This window comes from Penaeus chinensis, chromosome 4, assembly GCF_019202785.1.
Source record: "Penaeus chinensis breed Huanghai No. 1 chromosome 4, ASM1920278v2, whole genome shotgun sequence".
In the NCBI taxonomy this organism is placed as follows: domain Eukaryota; kingdom Metazoa; phylum Arthropoda; class Malacostraca; order Decapoda; family Penaeidae; genus Penaeus; species Penaeus chinensis.
The window spans coordinates 4,914,092-4,919,091 of record NC_061822.1 but is presented as its reverse complement, the minus strand read 5'-3'; the positions used below and the strand labels follow the sequence as shown (position 1 = coordinate 4,919,091).

General features: G+C 33.6%; 1 protein-coding gene across 5 annotated transcripts in view; it reads left to right on the top strand.

The window, feature by feature from the left end:
- The window catches only part of LOC125046394 (sodium- and chloride-dependent transporter XTRP3A-like), an 80,996-nt gene that overhangs the window by 70,810 nt on the left and 5,186 nt on the right, over positions 1–5,000 (top strand). For 3 of the 5 annotated variants that reach the window (XM_047644186.1, XM_047644158.1, XM_047644178.1), the window contains exon 9: positions 391–591. In XM_047644186.1, the coding sequence (XP_047500142.1) occupies positions 391–591 (201 nt within the window). Of the gene's footprint in view, positions 1–390; positions 592–944; positions 987–3,500; positions 3,608–5,000 lie in introns of all 5 variants that reach the window. The other 2 variants (XM_047644168.1, XM_047644148.1) reach the window with 2 other exon arrangements.

The following is a 5,000-nucleotide window of genomic DNA, read 5'->3' as shown; positions in this document are numbered from 1 at the left end:
AATAACAACATCAATATTGACAGCATTAATAAAGAAATATTTTTTTCCCAAAAAAGTCAAGGTAATGTTAAATCAGATGAGGTCACAAGGTCTCCTAATTGACACTTTGGTGGCTGAGCAGTTATAGACCTATTTATGTATACAGACATTTTATAAAAGAAAACTACAGTCAGCACTACATTTTCTCTGCAGCATTGGATTAATATAAATGTAATATTAGCTATCAAATTATCTCTGTTCAGGCTAGTTATGTTTGATTCAGCATAAGTGGAAACAATATGTTTATATCATTTAAAAGAAGTGATATCATACAACCATTTTTTTCATGTATGTATTCATTTCCTGATAACATATTATCCAAACCATTCTACCAAAACCTTTCTCTTCCAGGGTAATGCAGTCAAGGAACCATACCCAGGCTGGGCCATGTTTGTATGCCTCTTGCTGCTGATGGGTGGATTCTTGCCTATCCCTGTCGTGTACTTCATGCGTCGCTTCCAATGCACACGATTTGACCATGACATCCAGACAGCTTCCATCAAGAGAGTCGAGACTACAATGTCGACACAGGGCATGATCAAAAGCGAGGAGGTAAGTCATGAAATTCAATAAGGCAGTTGTGTTTTCTGAAGTACAAATTACCTGATAAGTTTCTATCTCTCTTAAGGTTTGTTTGTATGAATACATTATTGTATTTCAACAATAATGTAATAACAATAATATATTCAAGGATGTTTGCATACAGAGGATAGCAGAGTATGCACATCAGTGTAATGCAGTGTTGTGCTTTTATTAGATTACTAGATGGGTTTTGCTGATGAACAAATATTGAAGAGTCATAAAAAATAGGCATTGGCATAGGTCTTACGTTATTGCAATAATGATAGAACAAAGAAAAAGATTGTGACATAAAAGAGGAAAGCCTCACAGATCAATTTTTCCAGATGGCCATACCAGAGAATGAACTTTTTTTCCTAGATGTAGAGGTAAATTTCTCGTTGATTAACAATTGAAATGCTTTTACATTTTTTGTTTTGTTTTTCATAACATGACCTCCATTGTCTAGAAGGAATTTAGCAGCTATGGAAAACTTAGAGTAAAATAGACAACTGGGATGTAGCTTTATGATTGTGAAACACTAGAGGTTTATACAAAAGATTTACAGTTATGTGTATGTGATCGTTCAGGTACTGAAACATTTTGGTACTCTGTATTTGGAATGAAATTAACCAGAATTAGTTTATGGTCTTGAAATCCTGTCAAACCTGATGTTTAGTTACTGATATTGTGAAAAAGTCCTTGTGTATGTAATTGTTAATGATTTTATATCATAGCTTAGTTGCTATAGATAAAAACATTGCAATGAACATTCATTCATTATGTTACACCATATGTCATGTAAAGCATACTCAGTCGATTCTTAATTAAGTTTTGTGACAGTTCTCACTTCACCCTAGGTTTAGAATTTGTTAAATTAAATACACACTTTCTGCTTGATTAACTGGGAGTTATTAGTATATCTGGGTATTAGGTATTTGAATACTACTATATGATCATAACGTGTCACATTGCATTAACACAACAGAGCATAACACAACCCACATTTTCCCAAATACTTTGAGTTACTGAGGAGAAAAAATCCAACACAGAGTAAGCTCTCATAACATGTATTATTATATCATGAAAGTAATGCAGTACACTTTTAACTGAAAATGAAAATTTTAAGCAAATAAATTATTTTCTGAACAATCATGTAATATTAGGTTTAGGAGAAAAAAGTACTCATATCCACACACACACACACACACACACACACACACACACACACACACACACACACACACACACACACACACACACACACACACACACACACACACACACACAGCATGCACTCAATACACATAACAATACACTCAATACATACAGCGCACACATCATACAATACATACAGTAGATACACCACATACAGCGCACACAACACATGTAACTTAAGGCATACATAGCACACAGTGCACATAATTTACCACACATATATCACACAATACAATTAGTACATAGAGCACAGCACAGACAGCATGCACAACACAATACACACAGCAGGCATAATGTGCACAACACACATAAAATATGCAGTACACACAACATAAGCACACAAAGCACACAAAACATGCATAACACTCCCAGAACACATAATATTAAAACACACAGTGGAGAAAGCACACACAGCATATTTAACACACACATCATATACAAACACACATAGCTCATAAAATACACAACATGCATAGCACACCCAACACACACACCCGACACAACATGCACAATATACACATTTACACAAAGCACACACACACAAAAAAAACACAACATGCATAACATATACTGCACAATACACACGTCACACAAAACACACAAGACAAACAACACACACAGTAGACAAAGGATACACAACATACATAACACCCTTCCCTCTACACACATGCTCAAAAAACACAGAAAATCACGGTTTATCTATTTATATCAGAATACTATTGTCGTCTCCTCATCGGATAGTTTTGCTTTTTCATCCTTTTTTTTCTGTAGATATTTTCCCCGACATTGTGTTGTCCAGCTTGTCATACTTTTTTGATTAATTCTAATTTACCTTGCTAACCTTCTCCTTACGCCTATTTTCTTTATTTATCAATAGAATTTGCATAGTTCACGACCTTGTTTGAAAGAGATTTGATAGAATAGAGTCAGCATTTTTTCAACTATGAAATTCCTCAGAAATAAAGCTCTCTGCAAACATCCTTTGTATTTTATTTTGTGTTAATTTTGTACCATGTAACATAGATGTAAGCAGACTTTATGTTGCAAGAAAGAGTTACGGTTACTTTTCTTGTTCAGTGAGTTTTACTCGCCTTAATGCACTAAAGATTCATAAATACTTTGAGCCTCTATTTCCATCCAACGTTACATAAGATTTTATTAAAGGCCAAGAAAGAATGGGTATTAGTGGACACATATTGTTATCTTTTGCCTGTAAAAGTTTATTTGTTTTCAATTCAAGGTAATAATCATATTTAAAGTTTATCATTTTGCAATATAGGATCGTTATTCATAGATAATTTCTTAGCAGTCAGTTTCTTAAGTATCCTTAATAAATTTTTTTTATAATTATTAAAAAAAAAAAATTCTCACTGAGTTGCAGTAAGGAAAAACAGGAGTAAAGCCATTACATGTAAGGGGAAAGGCCAGGTTGAGAGTGTGTCAGGTTCTGAAATAGCTGAGAAGAAATTATCAGCATAACTTCCGGGAAGTGATAACTGTAAAGAATTGGCTTTAGTTACAAAAGATGGAAGTTAAGAAAATGCAAATGAATTAAGATCAGACTTATAGGTTATGTAAGGTAGTTATCCCTCCCTTCTCACCCCCCATAAAGGAAAATGAAACCTTAACAGTGGAAAGCAAGCGTTCAAGTAGTTCATGTAGTTCGCGTCGACTCTCTCTTACAGCCAATGCCACGAAGTGACACTTCAGATAGCGAGTGGACACGACTCTTCATTGATAGGGTAGACTCTTCGGACAACCTTGATGACAATCTCTAAACAGAGAGGTTGAGGTGTGTAGGGAAGTCGAGAATAGTAGAGATAATAACACTATAGCTCTTAGCCGTTAACTACATCAAGCTGTGTCCCAGTAGGTGACGTTCCGAGTTTGCAACCAGCCAGTCTGTAACATCAGCATTTTATTTTCACCAAGGGCATAGTAGTTCAACCAGTTCTTTTAACCAACAAAGAAAGTGTGTTTGGAGATTGGCTGTGTTATGTAACTTGGTCCATCACAGTGAACCAAACCATAGAGGCAGTGTTTGCTTTGATATTAATCATAGATGAAGATTTCTGCCATTTTCCGTCATAGACATGGAGAAGCATTGTGTAAAAGGTCTTTGAAATATTTTAGTAGGCTAATTAAAGGTTTATTGGTATTTTCAGGCTTTGAATTAACTGTTTTATATATCTACTAATAAGTAATATCCATGATGTGCTTTTTTAATAACATGTGGAACTTATAATAATTACAGTATGAGTTGATCATACGTCATCACATATGAAATGTGTATGTATATGTTTTGGCAATTTTGGAGTGCATTTGTAAGCTGTTGTTCCTTTTTTCTCTGGTGTATTTGGAGAATGGTATTTAGAAGGGAATGAACTTGTGTGAAAATATTTTATTTATGTATTAAATTAATTAATTAGGGATATATGTGGACCACTTGTCTGTCCATATATAGTACATTATTATGACAGAAGTGTTATTGCTGATCACTGTTAGATTACAGTTTAACATATCTGTGCTATTATTGCAACCAGACAACTTCTTAACTTTGGAAAAGTAAGATATGTAAGTAGCATGGAATATGATCATGTTAATGTGTGTAATGTGAAAACCAATAGAAAATTTTGGTTGCTTACCTAGCTTCAAAAACTGGCAATGGAATACCACACTTCTTCTGACAATTAAATTGATTGTCAAGAAATTTTATTTTCAGCATTAAGTATCTATATTTACTTAACCTTTCAACTGAATGATGGGAGCCCTTACATACTGTCTTATACTTAAAATTGTTTACATTTCCTGAAAAATTGGATGTTAGACTTGATTGTTAGTAGATTAACTCTGAGATTGACATAATTAATTAGAAGGCATATTTTGTGCTGTCCCTTGCATTATTATAAAATTCTCTGCTGTTTTTGAAATCCCTAGATTTTCTTAAAATATACATGTATTCTTTGTATTGTACTTATGTTTTCTTAATATTGATATGATATAACAATTCTTAATCAATGTCCAATTATTACATGCATGTTGAAAATATACCCACCTTTGTTAAGTTGACCCAGAAAGCTAATGTGCAGTAATTCTTATCCAAAATGCTGCAAATAACCCAATAGAAGGCTTGTAAAACCTAGTAAGATATTCAAATTTCAATCAAATTAGACTACTTAAAATAT